The sequence below is a fragment of the Salvelinus alpinus genome, chromosome 35 (genome assembly GCF_045679555.1).
Source record: "Salvelinus alpinus chromosome 35, SLU_Salpinus.1, whole genome shotgun sequence".
Lineage (NCBI taxonomy): Eukaryota > Metazoa > Chordata > Actinopteri > Salmoniformes > Salmonidae > Salvelinus > Salvelinus alpinus.
In genome coordinates this window covers 10,971,198-10,999,153 of record NC_092120.1, presented here as the reverse complement: position 1 = coordinate 10,999,153, position 27,956 = coordinate 10,971,198, and the positions used below count along the sequence as shown (strand labels likewise).

Genomic DNA, 27,956 nt, shown 5'->3' with positions numbered 1-27,956 from the left:
TTCCCTCTGAAGCCATGAGGACTTTTTCCAACAAGCCAAAGAAGACAAGACAGATTTTAGGCAATATGTTATTTATATTTTATACATATATATTTCAATTCAGAGAAAATTAGTATCTAACGATGATATGCTGTATTACATTCAGGTTTAAGCCCTTTAAAGACATTTTAAACAAGAATTTAAATGACAAGAAAAATCTAAATCTGAGAGAAGACAAAACGTCACCCGATAACAATCGAGAGAACTTCAATTCCATGAGACTTGAGTGGTTAAAAGACCACACCAGATAAACAGGCAAAGAAAACAAACTCAAAACAGTATGGTATGCTCTCTTTCAGAAATCTCACATTGTTCCCTCAGTTCTGTGTTCAGACATCATTTTTGCTTAATGGGTGTACAATGTTAATTCTCAGGTTGTGTTGGTCCCCCTAGCTCACTCTCCTGAGGTGATGTCAGACAGGAAATCCAGTCCTGTCAGTCTACGGTCTCAGAGGCACTGTAGCTCTTGTTTACGACCTCTCTCCAGAGAAAGAGAGTAAAGTGCTGGTGTTTAATCCGGTCCATACATGAAGACGAGACGAGCACAAGAGACCTGAAACAGCGGCATTTGTATAACTACATAGTATACTGTACAAAACAAACCCCAAACACTATACAAATATACAAAATCAACAGGATTAAAACAAAGTCATTTCAAAATATTCATTAAGTGAGGTGAAAGAAGAAAAACAAACGTGTTGATTAAGAAAACTACAGATTATGGTAGGATTTGAGTTAATATAGATGTGCCCAATATCTATAAGTAGGATCAACAGCAAAACTTGCTTAAGTGAGTATAATGCTAAACCTTCAATAGAGTGAGTGATGTAGTATTTTGAGCATCTGCTTCTTCAACAATACAACCTGATAATCAGAGACAACGGGGTAGGAGATTTGTCTCATGTCTTATTGCTTGCCAAAGAGATGGACTTTTATAGGGCTCTACAGTTACTTCTTAGAGAAGCGAAAAAATTTAAAAAAGGAAAGAAATGATCCCTTTTGCCAGTTCTGTCACTCTGAAACACACACACACACACACACACACACACACACACACACACACACACACACACACACACACACACACACACTTCTCAGGATAAACGTTCCATATTACACTGAAAGACTGCAAATTAGTTCAAGTCTATGCCACCTGTGAACCTGACTGCTTTAAAAGGAGAGAAAGGATTCCCATGGAAACACAGGAAGATAAACTATGCCTAGACAAATTGAATTAGATCTGTCTGGCCCAGAGTGTAAAACCTGAAATGGTTAGTGCATTTCACATTCGCTTCACAGCGTGAAAAAGTGATGGTGGTTGCGGGTAGGTCATTGTTGGTCCTCCAACAAGCCTTTCACATGTCAGCGTCAGCTGACACAGACTGTCCATACCTTATAGGGAAGCTCAGTTGGAAGAGGGACAAGGGGGGCAGGGATGGTCTCGGTTCCTCGGAAAGAAGTCGATGGTAGACACTTCCTGTACGTTATGCAATGATATCCTGTTCTCTGTGGTCAGGCAAGTTCAGTTCAGCTTTATTTTCTGACAGGTCAGGATACCCTGGAACTTTGAGGGCAGGTTAGGAAGCAGTCACATACTGAGGAGACCACAATAAGACAATGGGCTGATTTCCTGATCATCACAGGTCAAGTTTCTGCTCTCACAGGACTCTAGAGGCACTCAGTGGAAACTCAATCCAGAAACTTGCCAAATACTCTAGATGAACCAAAACCCATCTCCAACACTGGACAGTACTCTATAAAGCATGACAATATTTTTAGGTGCATGTTTTCTTCTATGATTTAGTAAAAAATATCTGAAGTAAAGCTTTCTACAGACACCGACACAATGATCACACAAACTTCTCCCTACAGCCATTATTCAGCTTAGGGTTATACCGACAGAACACAGCCTCAAAACAGAAGTTACAGTACTAGGGTCTACTCTGATGCAATATCTCATTAAAACAGGCCTGCCCAGACAACTCACTTTCTCAGAAGGCACTGTGTGAAAATTAAGGTCTGTGTGAGGTACATTTTTGGGATGATTGATTATGTGCATTTCAAATACATGCTATTACAAGCTAAGCTGTGGAGAAAAACTCTTCAACTTCAAAACAGAAAGTTTGCCACCACTGTATGCTAAGACATATACACCTAGAGGAGCTTCACCATACAATCATAAAGCTTTAGCCGATTTGTCATTAGCAAATAACTACAAAAGACAAATCAACAGACCAGACTGTTTACGTTTCTGGCTTTGATACTGTAATCATTTGAGAGGTTAGTTAAGGAGGGGTTATTTATGTTAGAAAATACTGAAGCAGTTACAAACCTAGAAAAAAAGCACCTACAGGTATTTTACCTGAAATATTTAAAGGGGTAGGCAAGACTATGTAAAGTGTGACTGAATGCTAATCACCTCTCCCCGCAGAAATATCAGCATTGAGGCATGTACACACACCTCTTAAGGTTCATTGGTAAAAAATAAAAATAAAATAAAAATTATAAGGGGAAATGAAATCAAGAATGTAATTGAAGAGAGGATGACATTAGCAGAGAGGAGCTACATTACTCCTTGCATCATTCGCTCCTGTAGTGAGGTCCACTGTTTAATGGAGAACAAAGAAGATGGACTGTGGAGCATGCCATACAGGAAGCAGCCAACCTACAAATAGTCAGAGGGATATTTTTACCGAACTTACTACAATTCCCATCAGGCATTTCACTATATTATCGTTAAAAAACATTTATTTCAGCTAGAAGAAAAAAAGAGAATGTTTCTTCAAAACACTGCTGTCCAATGAATTAATCTTCCTACGGTATTTTTAAGCTGTGGAGGGATAAAAAAAAAAAAAACTATAATTATTAGTGGAATATTGCTAATTGATTACTAAAAGGGGAAAAGATGGAAGGCTGTCAGGAGGGCCTTCCTCAGTCACTGCTGTCCTCCTCATCTTCGTCGTCCGACACGTTGTTGAACTTTGACCCTGACCGGCTGTAGGAGTCCGAGCGTGGGCCTAAGCCCATCCCCCCTCCTGCGGAGGCCAGCTGCAGGTAACAGAACTCACACACACGCACCGGCTTGGATGACTGGCTGGGCAGCAGGAACTTCTTGTCAGAGCACGGGCCACAAACCACATAACCGCACTTGCGGCAGTGGTGGCGGCGGCTGAGGGGCGTGAACTTGATCTTCTGGCAGCGCATGCAGAGGGTGGCCTCTGAGTCTGGGATCCAGACGGCGGCGTGCTCGCCAGTCGGCGCCTTGCCGCTCTTCTCCAACAGGTCGCCCACGCACTTGCCGATGTGGCTCATCCACTCTGACTTCTCGGTAGCGGTGGCGGCGTAGACGGCGAAGGACTTGGTGGGTGTCTTGATGAGCCAGCCGTTCCGCAGGTCGCCCTCGTCAGCCACCGTGTCGATGGTGACGCTCTCCAGCGGGATGATGTGCTGCTTGTTGTACTTCTTCTTCTGGATGACAATGTTGCCGTAAACCAGGATGTCGTTGAACAGGAAGAACTGCCGCGCCTTGGGCTTCTTGCGACACAGCTTGGTGAGCACACCCTCACCGATGAGTACGCGGCCCGGTATGACCAGTGGCTGGCCCGCCGCGCCGAAGCAGCCCTCGACTACCTGGATCCGCTTGGAGTTGGCCTCGCTGTTCGCCAGCCGGTCCACCATCTTAGCCTCGCCTGGAGCAGACAGAGACAGGAGGGAGAGAGAGAAAACGATTGTGTTTTAATTTTTAGCAAATACCCCTTCAAACCTGCGATACAAAGATTGAAAGTGGAAAAAAAGTGTCATCCAGTTCATTGCATTATAAGAATATGAAAAGCGATATAGGAAATATATGGCAGGCAACACAGACGCGTTTCAATAGAGAACTTCTAGCAAAATGTCCATGGACTAGGCCTCTCATTCAGTCAGCTGCTTTATTAACTTAAGACTCACTCAAAATGAGGATTTTTTTGTTGGACGTCCTACTCCAAAATACATGAACATGTAATTATATCTTCCTTTAAAATTCATCTGAAAATCAAGGACAGTTTCATTTTCTCTCTTAAATCTCAATGACATCACCAGACCATTCTATATTAACCCAAAAAGTAATTTAACTAGCGTAACTCTTAGCTAACAATTATTACATACATCTATTAATAAGGTTGGCTAAAAGATAGTCAGAGGACGCAACATTGTATTTGTCCCATCCATTATGGCAACTGTGAGAGCATGGGCAGTGTCATTGGGGCCATCTCCATTTTGAAGTAGTCAAATGTTCTTCCTCTACTACTTCTATGAGTTGGTAAACAAAGTGAAAGGGTGCATATTGCCACCTGAAGTGTGCTGTTTGAACAGGTATACATTTACTGCCACCTGCAGTTATGGAATGTTTTCACACAAGTATAATTCATTGGCTGATCCCTCCTGATGACCTGGATGGAATTATGTGATCCTTCCTTTACTCATAGGAAGTCCCACCCTGCTAACTACTTCAAAATGGTGAAAGTCCTCAATAGTGCTGCCCATGCTAAAACGGACCCTTGGGCACTAGAATCCTCTCCCTCTCTATGGGTTGGCTACACTTCCAGGATTACAAATGACCTTGGAGGTTCTCGGACGAGCTGATGAAAATCTGAGGAAGATATGCAACTTGTTGTAACTTGCCACTCTGATCTTAAAAGCGTATCGCGGCAGAAATATGTATTTTTTCAGTGACGGCACCGCTGCTAAATGATTATAGGGGAAACACTGCTTCAAGGAACGATAAACACACACACAAATCGAGACGCAAACACTTAGTATTAATAACTCCCATCGTCCCCAAAAATAGATCTGGACAATCATTTTAATGAAGGTTGATAGCTGCAGAATAACGGTGTCCACAGAAGATGGGTGTCAAAATCAGAAAGAGTTTAATATGGGTCTTAAAGGGATAGTTCACCGAAATTACTAAATTATGCCCTGTAAGCAGTCGATGGAGAAGGTATGACAATCCATGCTTTGGTTTAGTTTGCCTGGCACGGTTTCCACATGCGAACATTGTAGCATTTAAGGCACAAATCCCACTCCAGTCATGGGACCGATAGCTTTTTTCACACGTCATATCCAAATCCTCTGAAAGTATCTAACATTGATTGTAAAGCTCAATAAAGTAACTTGTTGATGCTTCAAACATGAAGCACGAAAAACTCTAATATCAGTCCCATGACTTGGAAAATGTTGAAACAGAAACTAAATCAAAGCATGGATTGCTGTCATACCTTGTCTATAGACCGCTTACAGAGTAAGGAAACCAATATGTAATTTGTGTGAACTATCCCTTTAATGTACCAGTAGAGAATTGCACTGTGACATTATATTCTAACAGGTTCTGATGTACCAGTAGAGAATTGCACTGTGACATTATATTCTAACAGGTTCTGACATACCAGTAGAAAAACTAAGCTGCTCCTAACTTTCCTAATGACAATCTCCGTTACTCACTCGCCTCCTTAACCTCGCTCTCTGCCCAGAAGACACCATCTCTGTCTCCCTCAACCTAATTCCCTCACTCTCTCTATCCTGAGGACACTCACATCTGCAACTTCACAGAACCAGAAAGCCCCATTTGCCCAAGAACACTAAGGTAACCTGCCTAAATGACTACCGACCCGTAGCACTCATGTCTGTAGCCATGAAGTGCTTTGAAAGGCTGGTCATGGCTCACATCAACACCATTATCCCAGAAACCCTAGACCCACTCCAATTTGCATACCGCCTCAACAGATCCACAGATGATGCAATCGCTATTGCACTCCACACTGCCCTATCCCACCTGGACAAAAGGAATACCAACGTGAGAATGCTAATCATTGTAGTGGAGCAGGTTGAGAGCTTCAAGTTCCTTAATGTCCACATTACCAACAAACTATCATCGTCCAAACACTCTTTAATTATTTGGTATTTTTATTTTTTGTTTCTCTTTTTTTACTTAACGTAGATGGAAAAAAGCTGTCCTTGAAACAGTCTTGATGTGTTCGTCAAGAGAGATCAGGGTCCAGAGTAATGCCGAGGTCCTTCACAGTTTTATTTGAGACGACTTTACAACCATCAAGATTGTCAGATTCAACAGAAGATCTCTTTGTTTCTTGGGACCTAGAACAAGCATCTCTGTTTTGTCTGAGTTTAAAAGTAGAAAGTTTGCAGCCATCCACTTCCTTATGTCTGAAACACAGGCTTCTAGCGAGGGCAATTTTGGGGCTTCACCATGTTTCATTGAAATGTACAGCTGTGTGTCATCCGCATAGCAGTGAAAGTTAACATTTATGTTTTCGAATTAAATCCCCAAGAGGTAAAATATATAGTGAAAACAATAGTTTGAGGAACACCGAAATGTACAGTTGATTTGTCAGAGGACAAACCATTCCCCTCTCTCCACTGGGATTCTCGGCCTCTAACCCTATTACAGGGGCTGAGTCACTGGCTTAGTGGTGCTCTTTCATGCCGTCCCTAGGAGGGGTGCGTCACTTGAGTGGGTTGAGTCACTGACGTGATCTTCCTGTCTGGGTTGGCGCCCCCCCTTGGGTTGTGCCGTGGCGGAGATCTTTGTGGGCTATACTCTGCCTTGTCTCAGGATGGTAAGTTGGTGGTTGAAGATATCCCTCTAGTGGTGTGGGGGCTGTGCTTTGGCAAAGTGGGTGGGGTTATATCCTTCCTGTTTGGCCCTGTTCGGGGGGTATCATCGGATGGGGCCACAGTGTCTCCTGACCCCTCCTGAGCCTTAGGACCATGCCTCAGGACTACCTGGCATGATGACTCCTTGCTGTCCCCAGTCCACCTGGCCGTGCTGCTGCTCCAGTTTCAACTGTTCTGCCTGCGGCTATGGAACCCTGACCTGTTCACCGGACGTGCTACCTGTCCCAAACCTGCTGTTTTCAACTCTCTAGAGACAGCAGGAGCAGTAGAGATACTCTGAATGATCGGCTACGAAAAGCCAACTGACTTTACTCCTGAGGTGCTGACTTGCTGCACCCTCGACAACTACTGTGATTATTATTATTTGACCATGCTGGTCATTTATGAACATTTGAACATCTTGGCCATGTTCTGTTATAATCTCCACCCGGCACAGCCAGAAGAGGACTGGCCACCCCTCATAGCCTGGTTCCTCTCTAGGTTTCTTCCTAGGTTTTGGCCTTTCTAGGGAGTTTTTCCTAGCCACCGTGCTTCTACACCTACATTGCTTGCTGTTTGGGTTTTAGGCTGGGTTTCTGTACAGCACTTTGAGATATTAGCTGATGTACGAAGGGCTATATAAATACATTTGATTTGATCTTGATCACGTTACACTGTCAAAAAATGTTTCAATACTTTGCAGTGGTGAGGCTGCATGGCAGCATCGATTCAAACACCTACATGTAAATGGAAAAAGCATACGAGGGCGCTTTGACATTCAGCATTAAAGCGTGACGCTCTGCGCCCACCAGGTTAGGCGTGGTTGTTTTCATCTGAAGGGCCCAACATGTTGGGACAAAACCAACTGCAAATCCTGGTTGTGCCTGAACTACTGTGACTCACCTCTGCTTTGCAAAGTTAAACACAGAGTGGAGAGGGAGGCCTATGCAATTTCAGAGAAAAGTGCTTCAGAGTGAGGCTAAAGATTTTGCATTAACTTTATACAGTAAGAGGCCTAACATGTCTTAGGCCTATAGTACATGTACTGCTTCAGTGGATTCAATATATTTAGTTCTGAAGATGCAGATTCCAGCTCTCATCCAAAATAACAGCATTATGACCTACAAAACATCAGTCTCACTTTCACGCCGCCTCCTCTTCAGTGTGACACGCAGTAAACAGATGGGGAAGACAGAAAAACATTCATGTCCTTTCAGCATAGCTCGGGTCATACACCACCTTCAGCACAACGGGTCAACCAGTAAGAAAGAGTGAAAGAGTAAGCACATACAGACTGAATTAACGTAGACATTTTAATACTATAGATGTACTGCTGCTGTCAAATAGGTAGGGTACACAGGGTCCACTACCTAGTAATCTCGGAAATCCATAACTAAAATCCCACGAAATTGCATCAGATGCTCGATTAAGTTCTGGGGGCAGACTAGCTAGAAAAGACACTAGAACGAGGAGGGGAAGCAGAGCTGTAGCTCCAACCCCCTCTCCTTGCAGGTTACAGGCAAGTTTATGGGCCAAATGTCCCCAATCTCTGAAATGTTAAAGATGAGCACACCTGTGAAATCGTGATTTGTCCAAATGATCAGTGACGAAAGAAAATACGTACTGGAACTAGGTAATTACTCGTTAGTCGTCGCATCAAAAACGTGTGTATGTCCCCGAAAGATTTAGTACTGTTATTAATAATGACAGATGAAAGACTTGATTTCAAGAGTTCTATCAAAACTCAAACAAAAATAACATAGCAAAGAACTACCTAGCCAAAACACATACAGGATAACCACCCCCTCACACAAACCTGGACTCCGGACACCACGCAACAGGTAGCAACAACACTTGGGAGTGTTTAAGTTTGTCATTTGCTGATTGGTTGCTCTTGTGCCTCTTGACTGAGTGGACGTACAAGTTGGCAAATGGCAGAGGGTCACCAGGTTGAAGAATGTGCCAGGTAGCAGAGGGTAGCAAGGTGGTGAATACACCTCTATCCCAGCACCAGGTTGACTATGGGCTTCCCCATCACCAGCTGGTCCTTTCAAAACCTCATAAGCTTTCCCTCCGCCATCAGCGACACCAGATCTTGGACAGGTTGGGAAAAAGGACAACCTTTTACAGCGCACTCCTCATAGTTTTGGATGCTGGAGTAACAGGACGAAAGACTTCATTTTGAATGGCAGGGTTAGCTGACGCCAACACTTGTTGCTATAGCCTACCTCAGGTTACGGGAGAAGCAGGAGCTAAAGATAAACCCATGATTAATAGTTTACGAGTAGTGATGCACCGATATTACATTTTTGGCTGATACCGATATCAGATATTTTCCTTGCCAAAGAAAATGATACCAATATTTAAAATTACTGTGGCCTTTTAAGCATTCTAGTACAGTTAAAAAGTTAACATACACAAGCAGCGGTCTAAGGCACTGCATCTCAGTGCAAGAGGCGTTACTACAGTCCCTGGTTCGAATCCAGGCCGTATCACATCCGGCAGTGATTGGAAGTTCCATAGGGCGGCGTACAATTGGCCCAGCGTTGTCCGGGTTTGGCCGGGGTAGGCCGTCATTGTAAATTAGAATTTGTTCTTGACTGACTTGCCAAGTTAAATAAAGGTTATACACACACCAAAAAGTTATTTTGTTGGCATTTACGTATGTCCCCATTTCCAGTAAAACATAATCAAAACCTATTTCTTTCACTTGCTTGCTGTGCTGTTTCGTTGTTCATTTGTTCAGTCTTTTCATTCTCAACCAGGATTTCTATGGAAAGCCATTTGGGTCTTTGCGTGTCAAAAAATATACTATTTAACACTATTTTATGTGTCAAAGAAGTTTGTTGACCAATCAGGACCTGAATATGACTGCACGTCACATAATAATTGAACGTGTTCATTATTTTTTTTACATAGTTATTACACATTGATTACACTATCACTCGTATTTCATATGTCACAACGATTCATCGATACGTATGCTATGATGCTGGTAAAGTTGTCTAGCGCACCTACAGTGCTGGTCATAAAAAAAAGCTAGCTAGCTCATGGATGCAAACAATGTTCTTCCCCAAAAATGACAATCTGTTTCAGTAGCTATAGTTAGCTAGCTAACTATATTGCTCGGTGTCATCTAAAATAACCCTAATTTATAAAACAGTTCTTATTTGATTAAATGGTGGTCGGACCCATCTATGTGAAGCTAGCCACAATAAGGATTAGCCACAATAGCGGACTTCGTGGTTAGCCTTCAAAATAATAGTATAATTCTACTATTTGTATTAATTTGCATCACTGTCAATGACATACTTTTATTTTTAAGGCAAACTGCAAATTCCACTATTGTGCTTAATCCTTATTGTGGCTAGCTTCACAACACATAACCCGGTCCGGTTGAGCCTCACTAGCCAGATGAAGCTAGCTGGCTGCTTATAACGTTAACCCTGTTGCCCAAAGCTAAGTAGCTGGCTAGCTATTTATTTTCATGAACTGAAGAAGTTTAAAATCAATAAGCGAACAACAATACTTACTCACACGGATTCCTAAATCATTGCTAAGAATAATGAAAATAACTGCAGTTTCTACTGGTCGTTGTTTTCAGGCTGCGTTGTATTGGTACTAGCTAGGTACCAAGCTAAAGTTACCTACCCCATAAGTTGCGGTCAAACAAATAATGCTTTATTACAAACACGGTATTGTAAACACATCGTTCGTGGCCGGTGTTTGCTGACTTTTTTGTACAGCTTTGACAGTGCTACTGTATCGTTTTTGACACACAAAGACCCAAACGGTGTTCCATAGTATGCTATTAGCTTCTTGACATACATTGACGCTATTACATTGTAACTCCGGTAGGGCAACATCTGAAAAATAGAGCTTTTGGTAGTGTTAACCAGTGCTCGACCAGTCGGCGAACAGTTGATTTTCAAGGGCAACGAATTCCATTATCTTAGCTTTAATAGATTTTGCCTTTGAGTTGTCTCGTGGAAATTTTGTTACGCTTTCAAATGACTGTTTGACTTGTTGACAGCTCGATCCACACAGCAGACATTGTGGGCTAGTTTAGGAATGCTGTGTTGCACATATAGCGCAACATTTTACGTGGCGTCATTATGTCTAGATGTCGACCGATCAATCGGAATGGACGATTAATTAGGGCCGATTTCAAGTTATAACAATCGGAAATCGGTATTTTTGGTCACCGATTTGGCCAATTTTTATTTTATTTTAACACCTTTATTTAATCTTTATTTAACTAGGCAAGTCAGTTAGGAACACATTCTTATTTTCAATGACGGCCTAGGAACGATGGGTTAACTGCCTTGTTCAGGGGCAGAACGACAGATTTTTACCTTGTCAGCTCGGGGATTCAATCTTGCAACCTTACAGTTAACTAGTCCAACGCTCTAACCACCTGCCTCTCTTGCACTCCACGAGAAGCCTGCCTGTTACGCGAATGCAGTAGAAGCCAAGGTAAGTTGCTAGCTAGCATTAAACTTATCTTATAGAAAAACAATCAATCAATCATAATCACTAGTTAACTACACATGGTTGATGATATTACTAGTTTATCTAGCGTGTCCTGCGTTGCATATAATCGATGCGGTGCGTATTCGCGAAAAATGACTGTCCTTGCTCCAATGTGTACCTAACCATAAACATCAATGTCTTTCTTAAAATCAATACACAGAAGTATATATTTTTAAACCTGCATATTTAGCTAAAAGAAATCCAGGTTAGCAGGCAATATTAACCAGGTGAAATTGTGTCACTTCTCTTGCGTTCATTGCACGCCGAGTCAGGGTATACGCAACAGTTTGGGCCGCCTAATTTGCCACAATTTTACGTAATTATGACATAACATTGAAGGTTGTGCAATGTAACAGCAATATCTAGACTTATGGATGCCACCCGTTAGATAAAATACGGAACGTTTCGTTTTTTCGAAATGATAGTTTCCGGATTTGACCATATTAATGACCTAAGCTCGTATTTCTGTGTGTTATTATATTATAATTAAGTCTATGATTTGATAGAGCAGTCTGACTGAGTGGTGGTAGGCAGCAGCAGGCTCGTAAGCATTAATTCAAACAGCACTTTACTGCGTTTGCCAGCAGCTCTTCGCAATGCTTCAAGCACGGCTCTGTTTATGACTTAAAGCCTATCAACTCCCGAGTTTAGGCTGGCAATACTAGTGCCTATTAGAACATCCAATAGTCAAAGGTATATGAAATACAAATGGTATAGAGAGAAATAGTCCTATAATAACTACAACCTAAAACTTCTTACCTGGGAATATTGAAGACTCATGTTAAAAGGATCCACCAGCTTTCATATGTTCACGTTCTGAGCAAGGAACTTAAACGTTAGCTTTTTTACATGGCACATATTGCATTTTTACTTTCTTCTCCAACACTTTGTTTTTGCATTATTTATACCAAATTGAACATGTTTCATTATTTATTTGAGACTAAATTGATTTTATTTATGTATTATATTACGTTAAAATAAAAGTGTTCATTGTTCATTCAGTATTGTTGTAATTGTCATCATTACAAATAAATATATATATATAGAAATAAAATAGGCCGATTAATCGGTATCGGCTTTTTTTGGTCCTCCAATAATTGGTATTGGCGTAGAAAAATCATAATCGGTCGACCTCTAGTATGCACGTCAGCTTTCACATTGGTTTTGCACATCTGGCGTTAAACTAGACATTGGCCGATACCGATGTTGGCATTTTCAGCTAATATTGGCCAATTCCAATATGTTCACCGATATATCGTGCATCCCTAATTACGAGCTCTGTCCTCTCGCTCTTTCAAGTTTATTTTTCTAGACATTTTGCCAAGAAGCAGATTGAGGTTGTGAAAATACAACCAACATTAGGCAGACATGAAAATAGGACAACTTAGGGAAAGTCAACACTCATGATGTTAGTTCTTCTTTTCCCCACAACATTTTCTATGTTAGGTTTATATGAGTTTGTGGGGAAGGCCTAATGAACACAGTTGCCACCCAACATCTTCCTGAGGCAACATCAAGGCCAATAATGCTAACATTTTCCCTAGGCAGGAGGGCATCCAATTACATGGTGTAATGGTCATAATAAACTAATGGTATAGGAGACACTGGCAATAAACAACAGCTTTAAAAAAGGCCTGGCTCTCATAATGAATGGTTCCTTGCCCTTACCTTCCTGTAACGTTGAACAGAAGAGGCACCCAATGCAAAACATTCTTCTTTCAGTCTCAAATTGGGAGACAGTACATCTAAAAATAACCCAAGGTTTCCCCAGATGGGTCACCATTGCAAAACTCTTGTCTTCATGAAGCAGACAGAGGGAGGTAGCAGGGGACATTCAACCTTTCTCCTCAATGCTGGGCTACAACATTACTTAGCCTAACTGTCAGACACTAGAATACTTGTTGAGGATCACTGTTTGAGTCAAAGTGCAATGCAGTTCTATACCGGCCCATGTCTCATGAACCCTGGCAAGACAGAAGTGACTCAGATACCAAGAGAATGAAAGTGGCGGAAGAAAGAGAGGTGTTTGTATGCTCTAACCCAAACAGAAATCTCCAAAACAAGCAAAACCAATTAAGAGGGTTCTGTTGTTGACAAGGATGCTGCTGCTTTTGCATATGAGAGGTCAAAGACAGGCGGAAACTGCTTCGCCAATAGAAATCCTCGATCACGCTTGTAGGCGATGTCATTGCGACGTTGGCTAGCTAAGCTCATGCGTAGAAACACGGCAGCAGGTCTAACGGTCGTCTGGCGCCAAACTTCGCATATGCAGGCCGTCAAATTAAAGGCACTCAATATAAAGTTGTTTTTGACAAAAATCAAAACGTGCTAGTATGTCAATTTCACGAGGTTGGAGTAAAAACATGTTCAACTACTTATTAAGACATTGACTTGAATCTAGGTTGTGCCTTTAGATTGAGAAAATTAACTACTAAGGAAGAATTTCACTTCTCTCATTGACTTCTCAAACCCCAGCCTGTCTACTTAGTCTATTTCGCAGCCGTTTCTGGAAGTCTCGCGATGTTGCGCCTCTGGGTCTATAAACTCTTGTGGCGTGGTAGCTTAACAACCTCACTGTTGGGGGGGGCGCTCACGTTTTTGGTGTATGCACAGTTTGCCACAGCCTCCTCCTACAGAGGAAGTAATTACCCGGCACACATTCATCTGAAGAGATGAGCATCAAGATATTTTTACACCACTCACCAAAACACGAATTCACGACCTTAAAGCGGCAATCAGCAGTTAAAACAATAACAAAGTGACCTCCCCACCAGTTTCAGTAAAAAGTTAAGGGATGGGCCTTGAGAAATCTAACCACTCAAATTCATAGACAGAGCTATGGATGCAAGGATTCACCATCCATGATATCAAAATGATAGTTTTAACCATGTTTGAAGGCTATTATATAGCATTTGTATTTACTTTGTTGACAAACAGTGAGAGTAAAACATGTTTATAGTTTGGGTTCTGATGGGGTACGACAGTTGAACTTAGGTCATGACACATTTATAAGTTAAATTCTTCAAGAATCAATGGGCATATATAATTTACACTGAGTGTACAAAACATTAAGAAAATCTGCTCTTTTCATGACAAACTGACCAGGTGCATCCAGTTGAAACCTATGATCCCTTATTGATGTCACTTCAAATCAGTGTAGATGAAGGGGAAGAGATGGGTTAAAGAAGGATTTTTATGCCTTGAGACAATTCAGACATGAATTGTGTGTGCCATTCAGAGGGTGAATAGGCAAGACAAAAGATTTAAGTGCCTTTGAACAGGGTATGGCAGTAGGTGCCAGGCGCATCGGTTTGTGTCAAGAACTGAAACCCCACCAAAAAAGGTGGGGGGGTGCAACTCAATATTAGGAAGGTGTTTGTAATGTTTTGTACACTCAGTGTATAAGTCTAAAACGTATGTAGAAACTGCTGATTGCCCCTTTAACTGAAGGAAGCATTGCATGAAAGACAGAGGATAGCATAATTCAACCAGACAGGAAGAAAAGATCCGCCTCAAGCATTTCAGCTATTAAAGTGAAAGTGTGACTGCCAAGCTCATGATTCACTACACCTTGGACCATGTAGCACAGGTTGTATGAGAGGATAAGCCCACCCTCACTGTATATGTGAGACATTTGACTTCACCACCACCCCCACTAGCAGGTGTTTATGTAAGCCGACGTACAGTACAGCTACAGGCCTATGCCTCCTCACTGAGAATGAATGTCACCAGTGACCAGACACCTCCAAAAGAATTTCTCCGAGCTGATGCCCACTCTGCAGCCAGCCCCAATCACCAAGGGCCAGACAGCCAGAAAAAAATATGTTGAGTCCTTGGTACTGACAGGTACCATTGCACTGTAGTGTAGCACGGTATACCAAACTGTCAGTCATTTTTCAATACTAGAAAATGAAAGTTTGTTACTAGAATTTGTTACTTTCGGTACTTCTGTCAGTGTCAAATGTGCCTAACGTCGTCTACTGATTGAGAGTGGATCAAGTATGTCTGTATCAGGTCAGCCAATGTCCCCTTACAGCGAGAGAGCACCGTCCCTGCTCCACTTACTCTTTGCTAGCTCTAGCCTGGCCTGAGGAACCACTGCACTCATTAGCATTACATGCTAAAACACTTGCAAGAAGATACCGGTAGCTTCAGAGAAGCGCAGCGGTCTAAGGCACTGCATCTCAGTGCTAGAGGCGTCACTACAGACCCTGGTTCGATTCCAGGCTGTATCACAACCGGACGTGATTGGGAGTCCCATAAGGCAGCGCACAAATGGCCCAGCGTCGTCCGGGTTAGGGTTTGGCTGGGGTAGGTCTTCATTGTAAATAAGAATTTGTTCTTAACTAACTTGCCTAGTTAAATAAATACAAATTAAAATTATAGGCCAACTTTCCTTGCTAGCTGAAGCAAACATCAATTCACTACCCTAGTACCATGCTTCTGATAATATGCAAATGTTAACGCAAAATATTGCTGATTTCAAAGCTGATTGACATCAAAAACATAACATTTTCATTGTCTCCCCCAATTCACATATCATCTTTGCTCTAGCCTTGAACTGACTGTGTGTGAATGAAGTCAAGGGTCTTAAAGAGAGAGCGCAAACTTTTAGAATGAAAAAAAAGCAGCAAATGATGTTGATCAGTATAATAAAATAAGTCCCAAATGGAAGGGAAACAGATTGTTTTTCATCTGTAGCCACATGGAATCAGCAAAACAAGCTCAATAACTCAATGCATGCACATACTCCTATTGAATATGCATTCCCCTGTACTGTGGACAGTCCTAGGGTACATCTAGATTTCTATCAAGTCTATCAATAGACTAAAGCCCTCAAATTCAACTCTGGACCTTGAAGCCAGTTCCAACTTCCAAAAAGGTCTAAACCATTCAATTGAGACAGGGCTGAAATTCAAAATTGTGCTCTATTTTCATTGGCTATGTCATAGCTAATTTGCAACGATGAATATTGATACATTACTAGCTCAAACACTTTGAATCTGCAAAAATGACAAAATTAGTTGGTGATGGGGATTTCAGATCGAAAGTTGAGGGACAAAAAGCAAACATTATCCCCATTATCTGATAGGTGGGGTGGTAGATGCAGTCTCCCTTATGGCTCAGCTCAGGTGCCGACATATACACATAATTTACACACACAGTGAGAGAGGTCAGCTCAGACAGATTCAGCTTAGAGGCGCCCAGCTCATAAACTCCATTAGCTGCAGATTAGAATGGAAAACGAATGTGTTTATACAACAAATGTCAGTGCATCGAATCGTATCGTTTCGTTCCTCTAATCAAACCAAATCGCACCGAGTCATTTAAAATCAAAACATATTGTTCCTGTATCGTATTGGAGCCCATGTATCTGGATATGTACTGAATCGTCAAGAAAGGGAAAGTTGCACATCCCTAAGATTTACCACTCAAATAAATGATTACCATTATGTAGTTTAATTATATATATATATTTTTTTAACCAAAACTCAAATTGTAATGAAATGATATTGAACTCAAAAGATCTGTCTGGATCAAGTGACATTACTTGACTTTGGCTGATACGCCTTCTTTATTTGTTGTGGTATCGAGTATCGAAGTCAAAATTCTGGTATCGTGACAACACTACTGCACTGTGTTCTCGTCAGTTTACAACAAACAACTTCAGCCTCGCTTAACTCTGCAGAGGAAATACAGCCTTACAGCAGAGGACACAGTCCTGGCTTACCATGAGCACAGCATGTCTACAGAGGATTACATGATCACAATACGAGATAAGGGGGTTGGAAATATGTTGTGTGAAGTGGCTGTTTATGTGATATCTAAACAGGTGTGCAGTGCAGGCACATTGACCTGTTGAATAGGACAGGGCTAAGTTAAGTTCAAACCCCTCACTGCAAATATAGGGGGGGTAACCTTTCCTTTTGGTAACCTTTCGAAACAAGCCATTTGACCTAATGGCCTCCGATGATATAGTGGCATGATGGCATTTTCACTTCACATTTACGCTACTACAGTCGATATGGTACCCTTCCCCAGATCTGTGCCTCGACACAATCCTGTCTCAGAACTCTACTGACAATTTCTTCGACCTTGGATTTGCTCTGACATGCACTGTCAACTGTGGGACCTTATATAGACTGGTGTGTGTGTGTGTGCGCCTTTCCAAATCATGTCCAATCAATTGAATTTACCACAGGTAGACTCAAATCAAGTTGTATAAACATCTCAAGGATGATCAATGGAAACAGGATTCATCCATGTTTTTCATCCAGGTCAGAATAAGGCTGTAACGTAACAAACATTGGAAAAGGGGAAGGGGTCTAAATAGTTTCCGAATGCACTGTATATGTAAAATCCCAATAGAGAATACCTACAAAATGCTAAAGAGCGCATTGTAAACATGTTGTACAGTTTCTGAACTAAACTATACAAGTAACTCAAAAATACTACTCACTCATTTTGCTGCACACAAAACAAATATTTTCCAGCAAGGCTCTTGATCCAGGATGGGATTCTCTGCTGCTACCAAGCTAATGCTTGATTTTGGAATAAGCTAACCACTTAGCTAGATAGCTAACTAACTAGCTACTAAATTTGCACACCAAATGCACAACTGCAGACATTTTGCACATTTTAGACTGTTAACATACGTTATAAGATATCTAGCTGGCAAACATTTAGTTGTGAATTCCATAGTGTAATTAGATCCCCTGGCGCATGCTGCACAACAGTGAGTGACTCACAAAGCTCCGATCTCTCGTCGTAGTTGCTTGTAAACAAACACCATGTGACACGTGACTAGGGACTACCGTAAGCTTCATAAAAATGTGACAGGATAACTATATTACGCAATGTTCTTTATCTCCTATAGTATTGCACAAGTTGACTGCAGGTATTTACTTCAAAAGTATCTACAAATATTAAAATATATAAAACAGTATTGAAAAACCATCCCTTGGCTTTTTCCAAATACCCTGGCATATGGTATACTGCCCAAGCCTAATTCATGACATGCACAATGGCTTGGGACTGTTGTGAATGTGCTCTCTAAACCAGAGCAAAAGGGCAGTCTAACCAAAGCATGTCCAGTGCACTGCATTTACAGAATAGAGGGAGGGCCCTTATCAATCCAACAGCAACCAGGTTGCTTCAGTCTAACCTTCCGTCTAACCTTTGTTAGGGGACCTTAACCTTCAAGTGAAGGTGTGGGACATTCCACTGTGTAAATGATTACAGTGAAGCCACCTGTAGATAGGCTAGATTATAACCTTGTGCAGGTGAGAGCTTAAATGAGAAAAAAAAATAAAAAAAACTCTACTCTTAAAATGGCAAATAATTATTCAGCGACTATTCTCTACCGAGAACCTTGGAGGGAAAGCTTTAGTCCTTGCCATAACTTTGCTGACTAAGAAAAGCTAGTAAAAAAAGCATTAGGCAGAAAGGATGTTAACTTTGACTAGAGGGGAAGCCACCCCCCAGTGTTGTGGGGCTAGGCTACATAAAACCTCTGAATCGATTTAATGGAGCAGGCGATGGATCATGGGATTTGATTTAACAGAAATCATTGAAAGATTGTCAAAGACAAAGTGCCTGACCCAAATGAACGCTATATATGATCAAAGTACCTTTTTGTCTCAACATTATTTTTTAGGCTAGGCCTATAGGTTGACAACATCATTTCCACCTCTACAATTTCCAGTACAGGCAGCGTGGTAGCTTTAGTAAGTCTATGCATTAGCTCAGACCGCTCACAGGGTTGTAAAATCACCATGGAGATCAAGAGTTCGACCGAGTTGTAGTAGAGGTCAAAGGGCACTGTGTCATGTGGTTGATCCTTAAGCTCTCTGCTATGTGGATAAGTTGTTGTTACTTATACCACTCACTCAGAAAGCTATGATCGCTCCCTCAGCAGCAGGCAACAGCATTCACTACAGATTGATGTTTGAAGTGAAAAAAAAGAGGGTAGCTGAGCTCCATATGGGGTTTCAGTATGAACACATTATATTTTCTGATGACATGTGAAATGGCTGCTCTTCCAGGTTTTTGGTAGTGCTCGTTAAACTCAACCATGGTGTGTGTCTGTAGGAGCATTAACAGCGAAGAGTTATCTACACAGGAATGCACCATAACAACATCTGTTACACTCATTCAGATGTGCATATGCGTTCATCATATTCACTTCTGGGACATTTTAATAGAAAAGGTAGCAGAGAACAGTAAAAAGGTTGAGTGGTAAGGCTTGCAGTTAGCCACTTTAAAATAAAACTGTCTGCTAATAGCAAGAAAAAACTAGGCTACTCACAGCCCATCTTGCTAACTGTTTGTTTACCTCCATGTGGATAAAAGTGAAGTTGACACAAGTGAAATCCTCTCACAGAGACATAAAGAGAATAAATCAGAAGTAAAAAGGCACTGCGAAAGTGAGTCTGAATTGTGCCTTTTCAAAAACGCCAGGTTGGAGGCAGGCACAACAAACGCAGAAGTGAAATGCTTACATAATATGAAAAACCCTCCTGTTGCGACAGAAAACGATTTACTATCACATTATAGGCCTTTGTGACAGAACTACTTCCTGGTGAGAAAGATAAGCACAATTGACATACACTACACCGATAACTTTAGCAAGCTAAACAATACCTGTGAGCTACTAAAGCGACGGCAACCTATTTGTTTCAGAGTGGGAACTATTCTAGTGTATTTAATCTGCATCCATTTATAAACAGAGCCATATTGGATTACAGGAACCAGAGCAACATCCTGTACCGGTGCGGCAGAGCAGCAAGTTGCCTGAGGCTGGGAGGAGTCCTCCTGGGCAAGTCGACTGCATTTAGCCTCACCTAGGCCTAGCTCGGAATAAAACCGCTGTCAAACAACTTATTGTAGGTGCTTCTTTTCAGATGCACATTTTATGCTTTGCCTCTGACCACGTGAAACTACTCGAGGGGGGGAGAAAATGACAGCACCTGCATTCAATAGGCAATGGCCTATTGACACACTTGCACAACGTTGTCCTTTTGCCCTAAGCCATCTAGGCTACTCTACAGTTACGAGAGAGTGAGCAGCATCAGGCACTGGGTAGTCGTTTGTGTGTGTGTGTGTGTTTCGTAACAGAGCAAAAGCAACCGCTAGATTGCACAATACCTCTAATTTTGACAAAATTGTACAAGGCTGATGCTCTGACCAGGTGAAAAACTAGCTAGCTGATGTCGTAATCGCAATTTCTTAATCCTGGTCCTGGCAACTGAAAGAGTTGCATATTTTAGAAAATCCTCAAAGCTTGATGAGTTAATCATTTGAATCAGTTGTGTAGTGCTAAGGCAAAAATATGCCATAAGCAGACGCATTTAGCCAAAGCAACTTGCAGTACGCATGCATACATTTACGTAAGGTTGGTCCTGGGAATCGAACCCACTATTCTGCCGTTGGTGGTGCCATGCTTTACAAATTGAGCAAGGAAAAACAAACAAAAAAGGTACACACCTTTGCCTCCCCAGGACGAGGATAAAGTACATTTAATGATAGCTGAGCCGTCATTGTGGTGGTGTTCTGCATTCAAGTTTCTACAAGTTTAAATGGTGATTGATATTTGTCATGATTACTAGTTAGCTAGCTAAGTGAGTTGAATCTATTTATGGCCGTTGTAAGCTCTCTAGTTACTTAAGTACTGGATGTGGTGATAAACAACAAAACGGCTAGCTATCTAAATTCTGTCTAATTAACTAGCCCAATAATGGACTAAAGGAGCATAGCGTTAATCTCTATTGCATTCCACAGTGCCCTCTGCCACCTGGACAAGAGGAACACCTATGTGAGAATGCTGTTTATTGACTACATCTCAGCATTCCAACACCATAGTGCATTCCAAGCTCATCAATAAGCTCAGGACCATGGGACTGAACACATCCCTCTGCAACTGGATCCTGGACTTCCTGGCGGGCCGCTCCCATGTGGTGAGGGTAGGCAATAACACATCCACCACGCTGACCTTCAACATGGAGGCCCCTCGGGGGTGCGTGCTTAGTCCCCTCCTGTAGCCATGCACAACTCCAACACCATCATTAAGTTTGCTGACGACACAAATGTGGTAGGCCTGATCACCAACGATGATGAGACAGCCTATAGGGAGGTGACTAAGCAGTGTGGTGCCAGGACAACAACCTCTCCCTCAACGTCAGCAAGACAAAGTAGCTGATTGTGGACTACAGGAAACAGAGGGTCGAGAGGTTCAAGTTCCTCGGTGTCCACATTGCTAAGGAACTATCATGGTCTAAACAGTCATGAAGAAGGCGCAACAATGCCTCTTCCCCCTCAGGAGGGTGAAAAGATTTGGCAATAGATCCATGATGATACCAGTATCGCAAAAGGCGTTGGCAAGGAAACAAAACACAAAGCAGATTCAACTTATTCAGGAAAACATACCTAATGTTGGAAACAAACATCAGTCATCCAGAGACACATTCATTTATACTGAACTAAAATAAAAAACTACATGTAAAGTGTTGTTCCCATGTTTCATGAACTGAAATAAAAAGATCCCTGGACCTCCACATCCGGCTTCTTCCACTGCGGGATTGACCTGGACAGCTGATGAAACTGAGGAGTATTTCTGACTGTAATAAAGCCCTTTGTGGAGAAAACACATTCCTAGGCCCACCCATGGCTGCGCCCCTGCCCAGTCATGTGAAATCCATAGATTAGGGCCTAACACGGAACCCAAACCGGCTGCGCGCGTGCGCTATCGTGCATAAATGTATTTTGCCCCCCCCACACCAAACGCGATCACAACACGCAGGTTAAAATATCAAAACAAACTCTGAACCAATGACATTAATTTGGGGGCAGGTCGAAAAGCATTAAACATGTATGGCAATTTAGCTAGCTAGCTTGCACTATCTAGCTAACATTAATTTGTCCTATTTAGCTAGCTTGCTGTTGCTAGCTAATTTGTCCTGGGATATAAACATTGAGTTATTTTACCTGAAATGCACAAGGACCTCTTCTCCGACAATTAATCCACACATAAAACGGCCAACCGAATCGTTTCTAGTCATCTCTCCTCCTTCCAGGCTTTTTCATCTTTGAACTTATATGGCGATCGCATCTAAACTTTCATTGTATTTCCACGACAACCGGCAACAAAGTTCATCTTTCAATCACCCACGTGGGTATAACCAATGAGGAGATGGCATGTGGGTACCTGCTTCTATAAACCAATGAGGAGATGGGAGAGGCAGGACTTGCAGTGCGATCTGCGTCAGAAATAGGAATGAGTTCTATTTTAGCCCTTGACGCGCGCGAGCAGTGTGGGTGCAATAATTGAATAACATGGATTTCTAAATTTATTTTGCGACGCTCGCGCACGCGACGTGTCTGGTCTGGTCAGCATGTAATGAATAACAGATTTCCTTATATGAACTGTAAATCAGTCAAATTATTGAAATTGTTGCATATTGCATTTATATTTTTGTTCAGTATATTTTCCAACATATAGCACACAATAGAAAGAGGAGGAAGGGAAGCGCTACTAAGGTACACTATAGTATATTTTGGTAGATAGAAGGTGCTCTTTGGTAAAAGGGGTAAATTGGTCATCAAAAAGAAAGGAGGACCAAGGCACTCTTCATATAATTAATTAAAATGCCTTTATTAGTATGGCATGTTCAATAGAAACAAAGTTGTTTAAAAACCGACGCGTTTCGGCTGCATGGCCTTCGTGGCATTTTAATTAATTATATGAAGAGTGCCTTGGTCCTCCTTTCTTTTTATATAGCACACAATATTTTACATACATCAGGTTTTTAAAGGACCAAAGAGTTTGGTTTGCTTCGCGTTTTTATTTTTGACATTTTTTTGTGATCGCAACAGCCCTTTTTGGCATGGGCCCTCAGATCCTCAAAAAGTTATACAGCTGCACCATTGAAATGATCTTGAATGGTTGCACCACTTGGTATGGCAACTGCTTGGCATCCAACCACAAGGTGTTAATGGTAGTCCGTACGGCCCAGTACATCACTGGGCACAAACTATTTTGACTCGTCACAAACGCTGCTGCTACTGTTAATTATCTATCCTGTTGCATAGTAACTTTACCCATACCTATATGTACACATCTACCTCAATTACCCCGTACCCCTGCACATTGACTCGGTACTGGTACCCCGTGTATACAGCCAAGTTATCATTACTCACTGTGTATTTATTCCTTGTTTTCTATTATTTATACATTTCTCTGCATTGTTAGGAAGGACCCTTAAGAAAGCATTGATTCTCAATTGCAGTACGGTTCTAGAAAGACAAATCCCTCTACTTTCATCTCACAACAAAATAATTTCACAAATTAAAAACACACACTTAGTACTATACAATGTTTTAACCGGTTTTAACACAGTTGCACCCGACAGTATTTTTCAGAGACAAGATGTTTGTTGCGTCTGTCTTTTGTTTACACACAGGTGTCAGTGATGCAGATAGCTAATTAGCTAGTCCACTCTGTCTTCCATAAACTAGTGATGTTACGTTTAATACCGGTGCTCCGAGGCAATTGCTAAGCAGTTTATTTTTAAGCAGTGTGCCGATGCTTGTATCGCTTTATCAAAGGCACGTGATCAATGACATCCGAAGCTTCGTTTCATCTAACAAAATCTTATTTTTATTTATTTAACTAGGCAAGTCAGTTAAGAACAAATTCTTATTTACAAAGACGGCCTACCGGGGAACAGTGGGCAGAACGACAGATTTTTACCTTGTCAGCTCGGGGATTCGACGCAGCAACCTTTCGGTTACTGGCCCAAAGCTCTAACCACTAGGCTACCTGGCGCAAACACCTGATTGGCTAGGTATCATCTTCAGAAGAAGACAAAAAGGCTACACTGTGCATGTGGGATGTCATCTATAATAATTTGGCTGTGCTAAATTGTTTTGACTACCAGGTGCCACTAGTATACACAGTGTTGATCAAAGCCTTGAGTAATGAACCTATTTGACACAATTGGCTAGAAATATGCAATGCTTCAGGAAGCTTCATTTCCCCATCACTACTGAAAACAAGGGCTGTAACATGGTAATATGTCTCTGTGGGAACCCTAACCCTATAAAAAGGTAATTTAACCTTTTGATTTTTGAAAATTATTTCTCGCTGATATGCAGTGGTGTGAAGTACTTACAGTTGAATTCGGAAGTTTACATAAACTAATGACTCCAACCTAAGTGTTTCAACCACTCCACAAATTTCTTGTTAACAAACTATAGTTTTGGCAAGTCAGTTAGGACATCTACTTTGTGCATGACACAAGTAATTTTTCCAACAATTTTTTACAGAGATTATTTCACTTAAAATTCACTGTATCACAATTCCAGTGGGTCAGAAGTTTACATACACTAAGTTGACTGTGCCTTTAAACAGCTTGGAAAATTCCAGAAAATGGTGTCATGGCTTTAGAAGCTTCTGATAGGCTAATTGACAACATTTGAGTCGATTGGAGGTGTACTTGTGGATGTATTTCAAGTCCTACCTTCAAACTCAGTGCCTCTTCTCTTGACATCATGGGAAAATCAAAAGAAATCAGCCAAGACCTCAGAAAAAAAATTGTAGACCTCCACAAGTCTGGTTCATCCTTGGGAGCAATTTCCAAACGCCTGAAGGTACCACGTTCATCTGTACAAACAATAGTACGCAAGTATAAACACCATGGGACCACGCAGCCGTCATACCGCTCAGGAAGGAGACGCGTTCTGTCTCCTAGAGATGAACGTACTTTTGTGCGAAAAGTGCAAATCAATCCCAGAACAATAGCAAAGGACCTTGTGAAGATGCTGGAGGAAACAGGTACAAAAGTATCTATACCCACAGTAAAACGAGTCCTATATCGACATAACCTGGAAGGCCGCTCAGCAAGGAAGAAGCCACTGCTCTAAATCCGCCATAAAAAAGCCAGACTACGGTTTGCAACTGCACATGGGGACAAAGATCATACTTTTGGGAGAAATGTCCTCTGGTCTGATGAATCAAAAATAGAACCGTTTGGCCATAATATCCATCATTATGTTTGGAGGGAAAGGGGGAGGCTTGCAAGCCGAAGAACACTATCCCAGCCGTTAAGCACGGGTGTGGCAGCATCATGTTGTGGGGGTGCTTTGCTGCAGGAGGGACTGGTGCACTTCACAAAATAAATGGCATCATGAGGTAGGAAAAGTATGTGGCTATATTGAAGCAACATCTCAAGACATCGGTCAGGAAGTTAAAGCTTGGTCGCAAATAGGTGTTGCAAATGGACAATGACCCCAAGCATACTTCCAAAGTTGTGGGAAAATGGCTTAAGGATTCACAAAGCCCTGACCTCAATCCTATAGAAAATCTGTGGGCAGAACTGAAAATGCATGTGCGAGCAAGGTGGCCGACAAACCTGACCCAGTTACACCAGCTGTCAGGAGGAATGGACCAAAATTCACCCAACTTATTGTGGGAAGCTTGTGGAAGGCTACCAGAAACATTTGACCCAAGTTAAACAATTTAAAGGCAATGCTACCAAATACTAATTGAGTGTATGTAATCTTCTGACCCACTGGGAATGTGATAAAATAAATAAAAGCTTAAATAAATCCACTCTACTATTATTCTGACATTTCACATTCTTAAAATAAAGTGGTGATCCTAACTGACCTAAAACAGGGAATTTTTACTCGGATTAAATGTCAGGAATTGTGAAAAAACTGAGTTCAAATGTATTTGGCTAAGGTGTATGTAAACTTCCGTCTTCAACTGTAAGTAAAAATACTTCAACCCTCCTGTTGTTTGTTTCATGTTAATTAATTCTGTGTTCTCGGTCCAAAATGACCACCCCATTATACCCCATTATAGCTGATTATAAATCCATAATAATCCATATATTATCACCTAATGTTGTGTTAGATCTTTTTAATCAACTTAAATTCATGTGAACATTACAAGTTTGAACTTCTATTTGCTATTTATGGCCTTTAGGCTTATACAACTTGTTGAGTATAAAAAAAGCATAATGTATGGTTATTTTGACTATAACAAATACTCAGATGAAACACAGTGTCATGATCAAGAGGCTCACATACAGTATATTGTTTGGTCATTGTGCTGCCACAGAATTAATTGTGAGCAAGGCCTCAAAAAAGCTTTACATACCAGAGCTGCGAAAAAAGTTCTATATATTATTGAAACAATGTTGTGATTGTTTGTGAGAATGCCAACAGGTGATTCTATTGGGGAAAGGTTCCATGGGGGTTGCCATGGAAGCCAAGAAGGGGAGTGAGGTGTGTGTGTGCTCAAACACACATGCATGTGGGGGTCTGGGAGAGGAAGTGTGTCCATCTGATGAATGGGCATGTGCCTGAACTCAATTTTATACACTATTTGTAGTCTCACCCATTCATTTCTAATGACCGGTCATTGTTGACCGGGAACACCACAGGTGTACAAAAGTTAAATAAAACACCCAAAATGTAATGAAAATCATCAAGATGTATTTTGTGTGTTCAGATGCCCTGTGTGGACAATGTCATAAGGTTCCATGACTATCAGATTACATTAATTACATTTTTCAGAGCGAAAACGTAGATTGGTCCAATTTGACCAGAACACAGCAGCAGGGTTAAAGTACTACGTAAGTATTTTTTTTTTGGGGGGGGGGTATCTGTACTTTTCTGTTTATATATATATATATATATATATATATATATATATGTTTTAAAAATATTTTTGTTACTTCACTACATTCCTAAAGAAAATACTGTACCTTTTACTCCATACATTTTCCCTGACAACCAAAGGTACTCGTTACATTTTGCCAAGAAAATGGTTCAATTGACACACTTATCAAGAGAACATCCCTGTTCATCCCTACTGTCTCTGATCTGGTTTATTTTGGCAATTCCAATTACTTTTGATAGCTACTTAAGTATATTTAAAACCAAATACTTTTACTCAAGTAGTATTTGACTGTGTGACTTATATTTTTACTTGAGTCATTTTCTATTAAGGTATCTTTATGTTTATTCAAGTATGAACATTGAGTACTTTTTCCCCACCTGCTGATATGAAAGATACGTTCCTTATGTTTCCAAAAACCCTACCGCAAACGATGCGTTAACGTTTAGAACAAGCGTCGGGGCGCTTAAGAAAACACCCCCAGTCAGACGATACCATCGTTAATGGGCGCTAAAGAAGGTAGTTTGCTAACAACGTCTATGAATGGTGTACTGGTTAACTAGCTAACATTAGCTACTAAAGATGACTCGCGTGGTTAACTTGGCCAACGTTATCTCAATATAATTCATAATTGGTGTAGCGCTAGCTAAGTTAGCTAGATCAACTTATTTAGTTAGTTGCTAGCTACGCTCATTAGCCACAATGTTAATGCTAAAGCAAAGGCTAGCTAAATCCTCCATTCGGTCCCGTTTCCAACTTGCTAGCTAACTTAGCCGCTGTGGTGTTAGCACAGTGCAGTGGAACAGTGGCGAGTTAGCTAGCTACAGTAGCTGTGACTATGGCTAAGAATACAAGAACACAAATAGTGAGATACCATTCCAACAAAGCACATACCCGACTTTAACTTCGACCAGCAATTTACAAGTAACTTGTAGCTTCGTTTAATGAAATTCCACACTTGTCAGTCGCCCTCTACCTTGCTGTCCGCGGACAGCTGCTCACTCGTTGCCTTGAAAGTAATAACAATATGGCTACAGGGAGTAGTGGCGTC

General features: G+C 41.4%; 1 protein-coding gene across 4 annotated transcripts; it reads right to left on the bottom strand.

Moving 5' to 3' along the window:
* Positions 1 to 54: 54 nt before the first annotated feature.
* Positions 55 to 27,956, bottom strand: LOC139564002 (pleckstrin homology domain-containing family F member 2). 4 transcript variants are annotated; one of them, XR_011672683.1, is made up of 3 exons: positions 27,800 to 27,956; positions 1,432 to 3,728; positions 55 to 592 (listed from the first exon to the last, which is right to left on the bottom strand). XR_011672683.1 is itself a non-coding variant. In XM_071383120.1 (2 exons), the coding sequence occupies exon 2, from the start codon at positions 3,715 to 3,717 to the stop codon at positions 2,971 to 2,973; it is 747 nt and encodes a 248-aa protein (XP_071239221.1). In that variant the 5' UTR covers positions 3,718 to 3,728; positions 24,741 to 24,873; the 3' UTR covers positions 55 to 2,970. The 4 variants fall into 4 exon arrangements, 2 of the variants coding, with proteins under 2 accessions (XP_071239221.1, XP_071239220.1); XR_011672682.1 differs by lacking the exon at positions 27,800 to 27,956 and adding an exon at positions 17,684 to 18,009; XM_071383120.1 differs by lacking the exon at positions 27,800 to 27,956 and adding an exon at positions 24,741 to 24,873 and having other exon boundaries at positions 55 to 3,728.